Source organism: Lipotes vexillifer, unplaced genomic scaffold (assembly GCF_000442215.2).
Source record: "Lipotes vexillifer unplaced genomic scaffold, Lipotes_vexillifer_v1.1 scaffold361, whole genome shotgun sequence".
NCBI classification, from domain to species: domain Eukaryota; kingdom Metazoa; phylum Chordata; class Mammalia; order Artiodactyla; family Lipotidae; genus Lipotes; species Lipotes vexillifer.
In genome coordinates, this window is record NW_006787562.1 from 434,455 (window position 1) to 450,627 (window position 16,173).

The 16,173-nt window shown below is 45.2% G+C and overlaps 1 protein-coding gene across 6 annotated transcripts in view; it reads right to left on the minus strand.

Annotated features, from left to right (window-relative positions):
• Positions 1 to 1,308: 1,308 nt before the first annotated feature.
• Positions 1,309 to 16,173, minus strand: part of GRIA1 (glutamate ionotropic receptor AMPA type subunit 1) — a 313,635-nt gene continuing 298,770 nt past the window's right edge. For 4 of the 6 annotated variants that reach the window (XM_007460314.1, XM_007460311.1, XM_007460312.1 and 1 more), the window contains 2 exons: positions 11,771 to 11,905; positions 1,309 to 4,199 (listed from right to left, as the gene is read on the minus strand). In XM_007460314.1, the coding sequence (XP_007460376.1) occupies positions 3,999 to 4,199; positions 11,771 to 11,905 (336 nt within the window). In that variant the 3' untranslated portion in view covers positions 1,309 to 3,998. The remainder of the gene's footprint in view (positions 4,200 to 11,770; positions 11,906 to 16,173) is intronic. The other 2 variants (XM_007460315.1, XM_007460316.1) reach the window with 2 other exon arrangements.

Genomic DNA, 16,173 nt, shown 5'->3' on the forward strand with positions numbered 1-16,173 from the left:
CAGCCATGAAGATCCTTCTCCAGGCTGAGCCAACTATTTTGCAGGGGATCTGCTTTTCAGTCCCCTTTCCAACCTGCTTGCTGCTCTTAGCCTGGATCTATTTTAGAGGAGCCCAAAGTGACTCTTCCTCCCCTTCTCCTTTTGGGCTAATCCTGTCTGGATTAGTGATCGCTCATGCCCCAAGAGGATAGATTGGCTTTCCCAAAGGTGTGGCAGGTGTAGCTTGAACCATTCCATTTTCAGTTGCTCTAGTATTACAGGGAGGCAGAGAACTGTTTGCCTGTGATTTTCCCGTCCACCACGTATCATGACCTGGTTAACAGGGAGATGAGCAACGTAAAGCCTTTGGATTCCAGGCAGAATCTCGGCTCTGTTACTTACGAGACTGTGAGGAGGTTGTGATATCCCTTTAAGTCTGAGATTCCTCATTTCTTAGCAGGCCACTGTCATGAGATAGAAGATATGAAGTGTGCTTAACATAGTAAGTGCTCAATGCATGGTAACCTGTGCTCTTGTAGCCATTATGATCATTATTCCAACTATTTGATGGTAAGGTGACAGAGATCAGTTTTCTCCACGTGGCAGCTGGTGCTAAGGGCTTCTTCATTCAGAAGCACCCTAGATGCTGGAGGTGACTGCAGGTGGGTCTGAACAGTGACCGGAGCTTCACACAAGTCTGCTAGCTTCTTTCCCTTCCCCCAGCCCTTTTAAATCATGGCAGTCGCTGCCTGAAATGCCACTGTTATTTGACACCTCTGACCCCTGCTAATGTGCAGAGTCCTCTGGGAAAGAAAGCACTTGAAGCCGTTCTTAATCACTGGTATTTAAGTGTCAACAAATGAGTGGAAGAATAGATTTCAGGCAGGAAGGGGGGGTCATGTGGTCTGAGGGCCAAGATTATCTATTTATAAGGCTGGTCTGGATTTGGTTTTGGTTGTGACCTGCACATTACAAATATACCTGGACTCCAACTTGGGGATGTCTGGAAGACATCCCCTGTGAGCCATCCAGTTCCCTAGGGGTACCGTGACCACTGCAAGTTGAGCGCTGTTCCTTATGCAATTGGAACCATGGCCCTTGAAAACCAATACCATTCTGTCTTTTTGTTGCTGTTATCTTACTTGGATGAATAACTCACAATGATCTAGTTCATCTGAAATGACTTGTTTGAAGAGCTGTTTGTGAGTCAGGAGTACTGGTCACCATTAAAAATGCACTGAACTTAGGCTTAGCAATAAGAAAATAACAGTTTAGAGCTCTGGCTTCAGAAATGGCACAAAAATGGAATGGACAAATATGAAAAGTAGATAATGGATCCACAGTGATTTAATTCTTGGTGATATTTTCATTTTATGCAAATACCAAAAGAAAAAAAAAACCTGGTTATTTGAAAGAAAAACAGGAACCAAGAAAAATATTTAGTGTTTGATCAAGCAAAAATCCTTTCACACATCTGCCAAGAGAGTTAAAACAAATAGAGATGTTAAATAAAAGGCCCAGGTACCAAAGAGCAAAATTTAATGAAAGCCAGAACTGTTAAGTATGGATTCCTGTTGAGAAAAATGTCAGTCTCTTTCAGAGTTTTCCCATTGCTCTATTTTTAAGAAAAGTGTAGTAAAAATACATAATACAAGTTAACTTTTTTCTTACTTTTGTTTTCCCCATCACCCCTCCATCGATGAGAAACATCTTTTGCTGGAGTCTTGGACCCCCACATAGCATAGACCCTCATTTCTAGCATCGGTGGTCTCTTCCTATCAGATCATGTTACTGGCGAGCTCACTGGCTGAAGAGGCATCTTACCAGGCCAAAGGCAAAAGGTCTTTGAAGCAAGTTGATGGTAGAGGGTTATTTCCAACTCCTCCAAAACGCAGACTCCCTAATGGTGGCTCATATCAGATTCTGCAGTGGTAGGTTAAGGGTTGGGAAGGATCTGGTGAGAGGTCAAGGGATGGGGAGGACACCAGCTGGCAGTCGCAAAAAGTGACAATCCATCTTGAGGGTCCTGCTTCACGTACCATGCCCACATTGACACGTGAGAGACTGAACAACAACACTTGAGTTGAAAGGGCAAAGAGTTTGATGGTTCTTTGCTATGGCTGATGAAAGGAGGATGGAAGAGACATAGAGATGGTGAGTGTCCACAGAGAGAATCCACAGATGAAGCCAGTCATGCTACCTCCACTTGTAGGTAGGCTCCAGAACCTTTAGTTTGTCAATTGCTAATGATAACCCGTAGCAGAGAGACTGGATAGAAGTAGGGAGTAAGGGAACAACCCAGAATATGGTTATCAATGAGAGCGGATGACACATGGCGCACACTGAATCATGTACCTAGGAGAGTGGCTGCTGGAGAGCTGGAAGCCGATTGCACCAAGAATGAGAGTTGGGATCTCCAAGATAGCTATGTGCCTGGACCCGCCTCCCCAAGACCCCAGCCAAAGTTGTAGTCAGCCTGGTTTTCTCTCCATAAACCCTGTCACTTCTCCAATCTTGTTTTCATTCAGGTTGTAGTCACAAACATGGGCCTGTTGATTCTGGTCATTGGAATACAGCGTCCTCATTCTTTCTTAGCCAGGGTGAAGGTTGGCCTCCTTGGGTGAGAAGTTGGGGTCAGGAATCTTAAGGTCCCCTAGTGTTATTATCAACGTATTCTATCTCCCTATCCTCCTTCAAATCATTCAGCCTGGGGCATTTTACTTTCTAAAGATGACAGGAAGTTATCTGGCTACCTGCTAAAACGTCACTTTTGTATGGACATAAAAACTCAAGTTTTCTAGGTCACCAAAACTCTTAAGTTTCATACTTGGTCTCTCAATCTTAGGACAGGGCACACCGTGGAAGGTTCTATTGCTTGTGGGCTTTGATGAAGCTTCCTCTTCCATAGTTCTTCCATCAGCTTTCTTTTGCATTTAGCTTGTATAACATTTCCCCCCTACATTAGACGCTCTGAAGAGAGAGTCTATTCTACAATGGGGTTCCTGCTCAGATGTCAAGCAAATGACAGGTGAGAATCAGTGGTGCTATCTCCCTGGATGTCAGCTCTTCTCAAGGCTCTACGTGGTTCAGGAGGCCAGTTGCCCTTCAGCCACCAGAGTGCCTTTAGGGCTTGAGCACAGCAGAAGGACACAGTTCTCATGGCTGAGCTTGACTCTGTTAAGAAGCACACTGTTCCACCTAAGGCCTATGAATGGCTGTTACACATTCAGAGAAGCTTTATCTGAGCCTCTGGCAGTAACTTCACGAGTCCTCTTCTGACTGCACACCTGGCTTTACCTTCTCCGCCACCCTGGTCTGAGTCGCTTCATACGTGTTCTCAACTAAATCAGTGCCTAGGCAGTGCCCTGTGTGTGGGAGGCAGCCCACTCCTCCAACAGCGTCGGTCTCCACCCATGGCTTGGGGCCGAGGTGTGGAGGGGAATCTGGAGAGCTCCCATGATGAATTCGTTTGAAAATTGCTTTTTTCCTTTTTGCTTGCTTGTCAGGTGGAACGAATCTTGAATCTCCAATCTGAAAACGAAACTAAAAACTAAACTAAAGTGGGATGGGTAGGGAGTTGGGAGTAAGAAGGAAAAGGAAGGGGCCTAACAGAACCTGCAAACCATGGATATTAATACGACAAAATATATAGTGCACACACTAAGACGTATGAATAACCGAATTCAAAGAAAACAGGACAGCTTCCTCATTAGCGTGCCAGTGACTGCACGTTCAGAGACACAGGCTCTATGTAACAGGGTTATTCTCCCCTTACTGCAGTACAGTGTTATTTGTCATCCTCACTTAGCAAACGGAAAAGGGTGAAAGAACATCAGAAAAGGAAAATGGGCCGCAAAATGTTTTCTCAATTCTTCAGGAAAATCTGTTGAATCATCCTCCTTGTGGTCATGGTGGTTGGTGGCGGTGGCATTTCATTTTGTTGTTTTTGGCACTGAAGGGTTTGGGATGGAACTGGGGGAGCCTGGGCATACTCCCCAAGGGGTCTCCGTCTGCTCCAGTTACAATCCGGTGGCTCCCAAGGGCATCCCTGAACTGTGGCTCATGCAGGGGATCGATTGCATGGACTTGGGGAAGTCATGGCTGACCACCCGGCCGTTCTCTCCACTACCGCCACCGCTGGCTCCTGCCCCGCTGTCTCGGGGGAGTGTCGATGTCCGTATGGCTTCATTGATGGATTGCTGTGGGATCAAGCAGAAACCCTTTTCAGGAGGACCGGGGGTTCTTCCCCAGGTCCTTGGCAGAGGTTGGCAAGGGGAGTGAGTCAACACTGGACTTAAAATGTCACCCACTCTCCCCCCCATCCAACTTTTTGCCAAGTGCGTAATGCTAGTCTTGACTTCCCTCGAACCCACAAAACAGTTTTGTGGCTCTGGACAAGTCTGATCCCCTCTCTGGACCTCACGTGCTCTTGGTTTAGTAAGGTGTGCTGGATTGGGTGATCTCTAAGATCCTTTCCTGTTCTTATATTCTGTGATTTCTAAAGGTACAACAGATCCATGGTAGTATTGATGACAAAAAACATAGCAACACGACCAAGTAGAAGACTCTAGAAATGGGGTTTAGGAAACTTGGGTTTTAGCCCTGGTTCTGACATCAGCTAGTTATGTGACCTTGTGCTTGTTTCCTTATCTCTCCAGACCTTTTAAATCTCCATGTTTGTCAAAATGTAATTATCTGTGCACCTACTGATTTTATTAGCAAGAATGGTACTATACTGCATGAAAAATGAGTTGAAATGTTAACAGAAAATTGAGGGTGTATCACTGTTAGCTGAAAATTTAAAACTACCTCTGATCAGAGAAAAATGCTATCCTACCTCTAGCAGTATGTGTTAAGGGAATGTCAGACTTGTTTGAATAATACAGTCAGCATAATGTAATTGGAAAGAAGCATGTGCTAAAGAAAGTGAGAATGAATTCCAAAGATCAATATCTGCACGTCATCTGCTTCCCGTCAGCACATGTAACCTGTACTTCTAAACCGACACGTCAGATCAGTGCTACTGATTTGTGAAAGCTTGTGACTTCTAGAACGTTGGAATTCTAGATGTGAAAAGAACTCCAGTGGCCACCCCAGGATCAGATGAGTTAGAGAGAATGCTCAAGACCACAATCTGTAATTAGAACCATATCCTGTTAGACAAGAGGAAGTGTTCTGTTCCAAGATCCTTTCGCGAAAGAAACTACATGACATGAAATTTAAACCCTCTTCTTATCACTTCCAGCTTCCCGTTGAAAGATACCTATAGAAATTTTGAGGTAGGGCTTAGTTTCTTGGTGGGAATCAACACAAAGGAGAATGAGTTGAGGGGTATATGAGTTGAGAGGTTTCCTTCTCTAAGATCAACCTACCCATCCTTCAAGACTCAGTTTGTTCCTACCTCCTTGGAGTTGTCTTAGACTGCCCCAGCAAGTCCTGCCCCCCACCCCTCCAGTACTCATGCATTATATATTCGCTCGCAATGATTCTGCTTCAGGTATGTAACGTCCATCTTCTTTAAGAGAACTAAATGTCTGGAGAAGGGCAAGGGCCGTGTCTTCTCAATCCTTAGCTACCTGCCAGCGTGTCTAGCATGTTGTTAGAGGCCCAGCAGATATCCTTGAATTTGTCTAAGAAAAGCCAAACACGTAGGGCCATTCTCAAAAAGTTGATGGCTTCCTCTTTTGCACATTGGCATGATTCTAGTGATCAGAGAAATCAGTCAACCTGCTGTGGCCTCACGGATGTAAACAGGGCAGTTTTGACCGAATTGTTACTCTTTCTGCTATACTATGCTGGGAGGATCCTCTTATTACTGGCAGTTCTGACAGTGTTTTAAAATATTCTTTCTTTTAAAAAATCCATGATTCAGACAGATCTGCCCCATATGATGCTCCACCCACATGGGTTCTGTCTCCTCTTCAGACTCCTGGATGTGATTTATTTACATTCTGCCTGGTTGTCCTTCACTGAAGTGGAAGTGTGACCTGGATAGCATTCTTCTAAGTCAAGGTCACATAAACACCACTGTGATGCTCTATGGGGGAAATGTGAAAAGACAACATGAGGAATCCATGGTTACTTATTCTCACTTTTAAAATGTTGAAAAGAAAATAACTTTTTATTTTTGTGTGTGGGCAGTGTGGAACCTTCTATGGATTAGCTTGGAATGTCTATCTTCTGATTTTTCTTTGCCACACCCCTTTAATTAAAAAAAAAGTTTAAAGTTCACACAGATCACCCTGGGCTTTGTTTCTCAAAAGGTCTCACCTATTTCCGTAATACTCCCTGGAAGTTGGTGGTACTTGACAAATTCACCTGAAAGGAGAAGGCTGGTGTCATAATCTGTTGGTGCCTATCAAAATCTGAGATAATTTAGCCAGGCATGTAGCTAAAACCCTCCAAGTTCACGTCATTGAGAATTGGTTTTCAAGGAAGGTGAAGGATTCTCAGAGGTCCCTGACTCCATACTGACATTGATGGTGGGGATTACCTACTTACTGGCTTTCTTTTTAATCTCAGGAGAAGGGAGGAATAGAGTCAAAACTTTGGCATGGGAAGCACTGCTAAAAATGACTATTCCACTAGTTCTCAAACTTGGCCACTCGTTGGTATCATCTGGGGAGTTCTGGGGAAAAAAAGCACTGATGCCTGAGACCTACCCCAGGGATGCTGACTTAATAGGTATGGTGTGTGGCCTGGACATCTGGAGTTTTAAAAACTCCCCAGGTGATTTTAATACACAAGCAAGGTGGAAATACACTGATGGAGTTGATTTCACTTTATAGAGAAACTGACTTGTTACTGACTTGCTTCAAGTTACAGTTATCTGTGACCTAGGGTCAAAGTGGATGACCTCCTGACTGTGTCCTCCTCCCTCCCTGTAGCTAACCAGTCATAAGCTGATGTCATTTCTCCGCTTGCCTCTAGGAACTGAGGTTCTCTTCTGTCCATCCTTGACATACCAGCCATTCTTTAAGTTCATCCTTATAAGTTGTTTTTGAAACTGATACTCAGGGAGAAAAGGGTGAGTGAAAAGTCCAACCTCAAAGTCCCCCAAGTTGGTGCTTCAGAGACTCATTTCTCCAACAGTGATTACGTCCTAACTTCTCAGCTACTTGCTTTTCTAAGAAAAGTCTGCCCAGCCTCTGCATGTCATAGAACAGCCTAAAAAGCTCAGCCCTGGGTGATGACCTCATCCTAGCATGCATGCTGAGAGCCAGAGGGACTGCCTGCTGTGGAGGTTGCCCCCCTCCTCCGCCTGACTACATCACTCAGCTGTGCGTTAATTGCAGGGAAATGTGCAAAGCCTCATTGTGTGGTTTCCACACAGCCCGTGTTAGCACAGCCACTACAATTATGAAAAGTCAGTAGGCTCTCCTGGGGGTGGGAGTGGCTGGGGATTATTTCTTTGGGGGAGCAAGGTGGTGAATAATAAACACCCTGGTTATCCTTAATATCAACTAAGGGCTCAGGTTCCTGTCTGTTTTCCTGGGCAGAGGGGAGGGACAGGGCATCTGAGACTTTATTCAATTTGGAGTATGTATTGGGTTTTATATTTTTGCTACTGTATGACAGTTTCAATTATACTGAAATGCTGTGGTCGCCTGAAGTCCCCCTCTGAGTCCCCAGCTATCCCATGCTCTCCTTTTCCCTCAGTCTTCCTGTGCCCAGTCTCCCTGGCTTTCCACTCATTTCTGGGCAAGAGTTCTGGTCTTTGGCTCTGTGATACTTGTGCATCCTTTGGTAGCAGTTATCTTCCCCTGGTTAATTCTTTTCCTGTTTCAAGTCTGTTAAACATCAGTTTCTCAGGGAAGTCTGTCTGTCCTGCGCCAGACTCCATTCCCCGATCAGGACTTGAGAGCATGGACCTTTTTCTTCAGACACTCATTGAACATATACGTGTTTGCTTGTTTCTGTCTTCCAATTAAATTCTCAGCTTCCTGAAATCAGAAGTTGTGCCTGGTTTGTTCCTGACTGTATCCCCAGTGCTGAGCAATCAATGCCTAGCAGGCAGTGGTGCTCCATATGTCTCTGTGGAAGGACTGCCTGCAGGGTGCCCTCCCACCATCCCTGTGACACTTGTTCTGTGTCCTGCTCGTGTGACACCGAAGGGGAAAGGGTCTCAATAAAGCACAAGCAAAGGATCACATCCCATGGATGGCCTCAACGGCTAGATCAGGCAAACCTAAGGATAAGGGCTGCATCTTATTTGTCTCTGCACTGTGGGCGGGGTTTTGACGGGAGGTAGTAGGTGATAAGAATGATCTGTTGCCATGTGGTTGGGGAGGAGAGAGAAATTTATGAGAAGTAGCTTGGCTGGTACCAAGAGCCCAGGCTTTTCAGGGGCCGTGCTGGAGGTCTAATTCCTGTTCCTCCAGCTCCGAGCTTATGTGACCTTGTTGGAAAAACTGCTTAGCATCTCTGAACCCGTATTTCTTCATCTGTTGAATTGCAAGAACAGGGTTAATGAAAGTGTATATAAAGTGCTATATAAAGTGCTTTGAACATGGAAGTTACTGAAAAGATATCTTTCCTTTATTCCTTCCTTTCTTCTCTCGCCTTCCTTCCCTTCTTTCTCTTTTCCACCCCCTCTTCCTCTTCTCTTTTTCATGCAGAGTGGGGAAGGGCTCCTTACACACTCTTGAGAAGTAGGAGGCTGATCATGAACTAGGTTTAGGGGCTCCAGGTCTTAAGAGTTGGCCACATACAGTGACTAAGGAAAGAGGGAGGGAAGATTCTTGCCAAAGGCCCTGGACCACTGTCATTGTGGTCCACTGTGTGAGGCTGGAGGCTGCACTTCTGGAAAGAGTTAATCTGCCTTTGGAGAAGGCAAAGTACAGAATGATAAAGAGAACTGCAAACATGGAAAGTCTGAGAGGCAAGCAGAATGTGATCACTTATCTCCTCTGGCTAAGAGAGAAGTTGATGGAGCTTTGAAAATTAAGGTTTAGGTTAACTAATAAGGACCGTAGAGGCATCTTTTCTGCAGGTGGAAGATTAATAATTCTATTAGGATCCTCGGGGAGTTGGACAGAAGTTATGCCAACCAATGGAATTAACTCTAGAAGATTGTGATGAAAGACCTTGCATTAATGATTCCAAGAGATCCTGATGTTGGCTCCTGAGAAATTCGATATTTTCTTTGGAAAGGGAAGGGTGAGAATGTCTCCCAGACATTGTGACATGACTCACTGGCCTCTTATAAGGATCCTTGTCTTTACCTGAATGTTGTGACTTCAGCAGTGAAGGTCAACATTGTACAGGTTTAAGAGGATCTTAGTCATTATCCACCCTGGTACCACCACCTGGCACTGACTATGATTAGTGGGACATGGTCATCCCATAGTAAGGGCCAGAAGTCCAGCTTTCCTGCTTGGGGATGCCTGGTCTCATCAGATCTTGGGAGTACAAACAGATGGGAGCAAAAGCACTTTGGATGGTGGTGTGTGTGCTTCCAGGCTGGGCGGTTTTGATGGTTGTGTGTGCTTAACCTAACAGCAGCTCCTTCCAATGCCTCACTTCATCCTCCCAAGAGATTTTCTCTAGATACAATTCCATGTTAATTTTTACTAATACCCTATGTATGTGGGATGTCCAAAAAGAAATCAGACACACCTTCTTACCGTAAGGAACTGACAATCTCTATAGCTTAAAAAAGCCTAGGACATATAAGTAGGGGCTATAAAAGGGAAGTCTTAAGGAGGCTGTAGCTGGCCACTAATAATAATATATTATTATTATAAATTCTAGTTATTATTATTTATTGAGAGCTTACTATGGCCCAAGCATTTTGCAGAGCCCTTTATATCAATTTTTTCATAAAAACCACAACAGTTCTATGAGGTCTGTACTACCACTAGCTCCATTTTATAGGAAAGGAGGATCAGAGAGCTATTGAAACTTGTTCAAGATGACACAGTTAACATGAGGAACAGGCAAGATTTGTGGTCAGACATTCAGTCGCCAGAGCCTTGCTTTAGACCCTACACTGCAGTATGTTCTAGGGGAGTTCCTACGATGTGTACTGGGCCAATCCTGCGACACTGGTTTGTGTCATGGCCCATGGGGAAGGTTTTGGAGGGTTGTAAAAGTTGTGTTCACCCAGTTCGTCTCCTGTTCCTCTTGCTGCCTCTGGAGTAAACTTTCCTCACTTTGGAGAGTAAGATAGGAGAGTCTTTAGGCTTATGTTTTGGATGGAGTAGGCAAAGAAAGCTTTTTAGGTTCTAGGAGACTTTGTTGTGTCCAGCCAAGCTCCTTGGAGGTCTATACCACGTTTAGGATCTGAGGCCCATGCTTTTGCTGTGCTTTGTCCTTTCTGAGAGGACCTGGATTTGAATGACCTGGTCAAGGGTAGGATGGAGGTGCTCCTAGGTTCCCCGGCTGAATACCATCACATTACCATCCCTTAATTATTCCTTGTTATTATATCTTGGGAAGTTGCCTTTTAAATGGGTCCTATGGGACAGAAGACAGGGAGAGGGATTGACCTGCATAAAGGCGCATGGGTGGAAAGCATGAGATTCTAGGAGAGCAAATCCTACCGATGAGTCCTCTTAGTCTAGTCAAGTGAAGGTAACAGCCTAGGGTTCATTGCTCAGAATGACTGTGCTTCTTTCCACTTCTGTTGGTTTGAATCCCACTTGTCCTTCCACTTAATTTCTGGTTCTTCCTAGAAGCCTCCTCCATTTCCTCCCTCCCGGATATCCCTATAGGCCTTCCTCTCTGTGTCACAGTTTGGTTCCCTGGGTAGTTTTTCTGTGTCACTCTTTGTTAAAAATGCTGACGGTTACAGATTGCGTCTTAGTGCTCTCTTCCTCCTCACGATGTCTTGCTTATGTGTTGCTCACATGAAGAACACTTCCTTCCAAAAATATTTTCTTACTGAAACTAAATGATGACATGTGAGGGGCCTTCAAGGTCATGTAATCCAAACTTCCTTTGGATGTTTGAATCTATAGCCTTGTCAAGAATTATTCAGCCTCTATGTGTATACCTCCAGTGATGAGCTGCTTGCTGCTTATTGGGATGATCCATCCCATTTTGGGGTAGGTAGCTCTGAAAGCAAAGTAGATCTCACTTACTGTGTTCATATCTGTTCTCCATAGCTTTTAGTCCTTAGTTCTTGTTGTATACTTTGGGACCCCACAGAACTAATATGTTTTCTTTCCCCCCTGAAAAATCTTCATGTGTTTACAGACAGCTCTCATATCGTCCATAATTCTTCTCTTTTCCAGTTAGTTGCCTTCAGCTATATTTGATGTAGTTTGGGGCCATCTAATTAATGTGCTTACCATTCTGGGGGCATGATCCTCTTTGCCAAAGTCCACCTTACCATATGGTGGCTAAGAAAAGACCTCCCTCACCGAGCATGGCAAGATCATCCACCTTGTAGAGGGAGGATACCAACCCGCCCCCAGCCCACCCCATGTGGGGAGCTACACTTCAGTTAACGTGACCTCAGGGAGAATCTACCTTTGTAGCAGTCACTCTTGCCTCACACTATCTTGAATGCCCACTTAACCGCTAACTTTTCATCTCAGCCCCCCATCTCTGGCTGACGCATTTGTTTTCTCAGGCCTTATGTTTACCCTGACACGTGCCATCTTCTTTCTTCTCTCACCGCTGTGTCTTTCCCCGTCACCTTCCTCAGAACAGCTTCCTGTCATCCCATGCCTCGGGTTGACCTCAACCTCCTGCCACTCCCCACCCTTTTTAGTAAAAGGACTCCCAGAAAACCCAGCTGTATCACAGAACAAGTTAGGAAAAAGGCCTGGGAAGACGATGCCACCTTCATCCGCTTGGATTCACTACGCGATTTGTAGCAGAACTCGATTAAGGCAACCAGCATGGCTAGTCCAAGTCCTCCGATCAGGATGTAGAACACGCCGGCCACATTGCTGAGGCTCAGAGCGCTTGTCTTGTCCTAGGAAGAGGAGGGGGTGGGGGGAGAGTCAAGTGAGCCAAGGAGCTAGAGACCATCCAAGAAACAGCATTTTAACACACATACACTCAACCCCATCACCCTGTTTAACATTCACAATAGTTGGAAAGGCTTTGTATTTATTGACAGCGTGTTAAACATTTCCCAGGAAAAAATGTATGCATGTGCGAGCATATGTGTGTATAACAATTTTTCGAGCATCCCTGTTTACATTTAATGTATAGTTAGATTTCTCCTCCTCCCCAGTGCACGTTTGAGGGTGGGAAATGACACAAGAAGTCAGGGCAGCTTCTACCAAGATCTGCACGCTTGCGCTTACTCCATTCTTTCAGGAAACTGTGTCCTTTCCTTTTCAGCTCAGTCCCTGCCCCCCAACCCCATGGCTGCTCAGCAACGCATTGGCCTTGCTTATTGTTTATGCCTATGAGTGTTTTTCTGCGAGTTGGTACTTAAAATGAACTTTCTCCTAGATGTGCATTTGAATTCAATTTAATAAGACAGTTATTGTATGTATAATAAAGATCAACAAATGTATACCTTTAACTTACTGTGCTGAGTCCCAATTGAGGGAAAAAGAAAACTGTGGGGCTTGTAATAGAAAAAAGGCACTGAGATAGAAAAATGGCTCTATTAAATCCTAATAATTATGCTTAATTGGAGTCATTTTTCTCGTGGAGGTGCTTGCTGAAAAACACTGTAGGCAGACTCGGGTAGCTGAATTTAGAAAGCTCTGTTGCCTGGGCTAAAAGATCTTGCACTGGTTCTGGATGAACAGGATCGTGGAACAGGGTACTTAATCGCTAGGGTCATGGGGACAAGTGTCCACGTTCAGTAGGAGGTGGACAGAGCTCATTTCGTGGAGCCTGAGAAAGGTCATCGGTTAGTGAGACCATCCCTGAGTTCTGTCACTTCTACTGGGGTTCAAAAGTGGGGGACTGAGGGACAACATCTCTCCAGGTGGTGAGAACAACCAAACAAAACTGCTGGTCATGGGAGAAGGTAATGGCTTGGGGAGAGGGGGATCAGTCAAACTCCTGACACAGGCAAGAGAACATCTTTAAATCCTAGAAGCATACTCATCCCCAGATGTCACAGTGGCTCGAACACCTTTGTTTATATTGTTTGCTCAGGTACAAATTTCTCATCAAATTAAAATGAAATGCACGCCTCATCTGGCACAGGCACATGGCATGGTTGGTAGGCTGGTTGGTGGCACTGGGTGGGATAAAGCTTTTACATCTCTCCATGTGTTCTTTTTCAGGTGGGGTTGTAGGCGAGCCATGCAAAAGGTGAAATGTCACATCCTAGGGACTCCTCTGACATCTGCCTATTGGAATCTGGGCGTGGGGAAAGGGGTCAGTAATTGACCAAGTCAGTGGCCTGTGCCCTAGTTCTACTTGGTGCATTGTACAGGATTCAGCAGGGCTGAGCTTGGGGACTGCAGCTGGCAAATAGCAGCATCCCTTCCCTCTCCAGAAGCAGCCTGGGCCAGCAGAGCTGTAGGATTATCTAAAGCATACCCCTCTGGTGGCTTCCTGTATTGTTAAGCAGATGGTTCTTGAATATGGGTTACACTTGGCAAGGCATAGTCTGGCTTTGGAAGCAGTGGAAATGATTATTCAAAGGGGTAGAATTTCTCCTCCTCTGGTATCACGGCCTGATAAAGGAAATGTGCAAAAATGAGTTGGGTGCTTGGTTCAAGAGTTGGCTGAACAAATAAATTCCCACTTGGCCTGATTTTTCAGAATGCTCAAAATGTCTCCCTCTCCGTTGTTTGGGAGTTCTGTAATTCTGCTGGAAAGTAAATCTTTAGAGTTCTTGGAGGACTTATGGTTTATAGAAGTTCCTATAAAACTCTTCTGTGTGGTGGGGACGCATGTTAATATCTTATCAGCTCACACTTTAGAAAAGAGTGGTTGACAGTGAAGCTCAGAGAGAATGGATGGGGAGCAGGCCTGGGGGAAGGTGGTAGACAAGAAGGCCGGGAGGAAAGGCTTGAGTCCCACTGACTTCACCAGCTGATCAGCCTTTCAATAGCTGAAGTGCATCTTGCCTCCTGGTCACCAAAGTGGTTTTTGTTTCCTTCCTCATGGTCTTTTCAAGTTCACTTTGGTTGTGGATTGTCTTCAAGGATAAGTGAGTGGTGGGCATCTTTTTCTTTTGTTACTGTCTTCAAAAAACCTTAAGAGGCCATCTGCCTCCCTGAATGTAAAACGTGGAATGTCCATTTCTAATATATCTTGGAAGGAAGTATGGTCAGATCTTCATAGGGAAGTGAGAGTAGGAGGCATATTCTATGTATCTGCAGGAGGAGGAAGCTCCAGTGACTGAGAATTTGATTATGTCTGGAGGTGGAGAGCATCCCTCACTTCTGAAGGAGGTCTCTCTGGTCCATGGTGATGGCAGTGTATGTTGGTGAGGGGACATATGCCACACAAAGAGGGCAGCCAGATGGTATGGGCACTGCCACCTCTTGCAGGACACAGTGCTACTGATCCTTCTTTATGTTCACACAATCCTGGGAAGACCTCTAGAATCAAGGGAGCACCTGGGCCCTATCACCACCAGTGTCAGAAAGCAAACTTAGAGGCAGCCCTACTGTCTAAATTTGGCATAATTTGATAGGATTAGAATGAAGGGCTGATCTTGGTGTCTTCTTAGCCCACATAGTTGAGGAGTTTACATATAGGCAAGGTTTCTAATTTTCCTTATGTGTGCCGTTGGCTTTTTTTTTTAACATCTTTATTGGAGTATAATTGCTTTACAGTGTTGTGTTAGCGTCTGCTGTATAACAAAGTGAATCAGCTATACGTATACATATATCCCCATATCCCCTCCCTCTTGCATCTCCCTCCCACTCTCCTGGAGGCCCAAGGCCATAGCCTTCCATTGAGCTGCCGTTAATGACTCTCTTCGACTACCTCTGTTGGAATACAATGGGTATCCTGGGGCAGGAACAAAAATTCCTTTTATTTAAGGACCAGAGCTCTGATTCCTCTGTATCCATATAAGAGGGGACTTTCTGACACATTTGTGTACAAACAGCCATGTTCATGTTTCATGAGGAAGCTACATGCTTCCTAGCTTTGACCAGGGAGGCGAAAGACAGAATCCTAGTCTCCTGAGCACCCTCTGGGAGACCCCATTCGCTTCCCCTCCCTTAGCAGCTGCACTCCCCAGAGCCAGGCAGCTTGTTGGTGGGTGTTAAAAACTCACAACTTATCTTCTGCCAGGAGCGGGGAGAGTGACGGTACTGAGAAGAATGGCAGGTGCAAAGAAAAACAAAAATCCCATCTTTCAGAATTGTTGGGCTTGTTGTTATGGTGACGAGGCCCCTCCCTTCATCTGTTCCCCTTAACCTATTGTCTTGTTTTGTCACCTTCCCCATGTGCAAGAGAGATTTTTTTCTTTTTCATATTTTTCCTTGCTCTTCCCGCATAATGGGGGACTGTCCCAGACTCCCTCTGTGTTTCTGAGCCACCATCCCTTCCAAGAATGCAGAGATGGCTTAAATCTTCATGGGCAGGGTTGAGCCAGGTCTGAGGCAGAGAGACTTGATGCTTTTTAGTGGCGTAAGTAGGAAGTTCTAAGGAGAAGCCAAGGTCTTTGGCCATAAGACCAGTCCCTCCTATGGAGACTGGTGCTGCTCATCACGTGAGGTCTACTAAATCTGGACCAAGCTTCAGCTTTCTCCAGATGCTTCCTTTCCTTCTTTTCTTCCTGGTATGAGAGTTTGAACCCCCAAGAAGTAAAGGCTGCAGCTTCTGTTTTCCTCTGCCTTCCACCGATTTTCTGATGTGTGTACAGCTGAAGTTTTAGGGGCTCCTGCAATCCATCCCATGCTGAATCTGTAACCTGACTTTGCCTTTCAGGGCCATGGGAATAGTCCAAGCCTTCTTCTACCTATTAGTCTTTCTGCTCCAGTAGGCTTTCTCTTGTGCTTTTCCAAACCTTATAGTTTTGGCCTAGGTGCCATTTTCCTGAGTGGTTGGTTATTTCCTTGGAGTGGAGACTCAGTGGCTGGCCAAGCTCACTCTCAAGCGAGGACCAGAGTGGAGTTATGGGAAGGTGGATTTGATTGAATTAAAGGAAGACCTTTCAAATCAATAGAGCCGTCCAAATGTGGAATGCCCTGCTATGGAGAGTGGTGAGTTCCTCAAACATGGATGCATTCAGGAAGTAGCTGACGAGTTCATCTAAGGGATTCAAGCGCTGGACAGAGAGTTAGACCAAGTGACTTTTGACATTCG